General features: G+C 44.6%; 1 protein-coding gene across 1 annotated transcript in view; it reads left to right on the plus strand.

Moving 5' to 3' along the window:
* Positions 1 to 368, plus strand: part of LOC119585064 (venom carboxylesterase-6-like) — a gene marked incomplete in the record, with an annotated part of 16,961 nt that overhangs the window by 14,026 nt on the left and 2,567 nt on the right. The window contains 1 exon segment of the mRNA XM_037933681.1: positions 45 to 201. Within this exon segment, the coding sequence (XP_037789609.1) occupies positions 45 to 201 (157 nt within the window).

Raw genomic sequence — 368 nt, forward strand, 5'->3', positions numbered from 1 at the left:
CTCCAAGCCTTTTAACCCTCTCGCTCTTACCCTGCCGCCCCCAGGGGTCATGCACAGCGACGACCTCTTCTACCTGTTCCAAGTGGGCTCGCTGCTCCCTGCCCCGAGGATCCCAGGTCGCCCAGATGACCTCGTTCGCGAAGATGACCTCAGGTTGCGAGACATCATGACGACTATGTGGACCAACTTCGCTGCTTATGGGTAAAGTTTGTTATCTATCTAGTCAGAAAAAGTTATTTGTATTAGTTTAGAAATATGATTCCCTTACCTGTGATTAATGTTAAAGATGTAAAGTTCTACTGAAGGAAATGTAAATGCGAAATTGATAACAAGGAATTGGGATGAGAATGATAAAAACATTAAAAATG

This window comes from Penaeus monodon, chromosome 19 (genome assembly GCF_015228065.2).
Source record: "Penaeus monodon isolate SGIC_2016 chromosome 19, NSTDA_Pmon_1, whole genome shotgun sequence".
NCBI lineage: Eukaryota > Metazoa > Arthropoda > Malacostraca > Decapoda > Penaeidae > Penaeus > Penaeus monodon.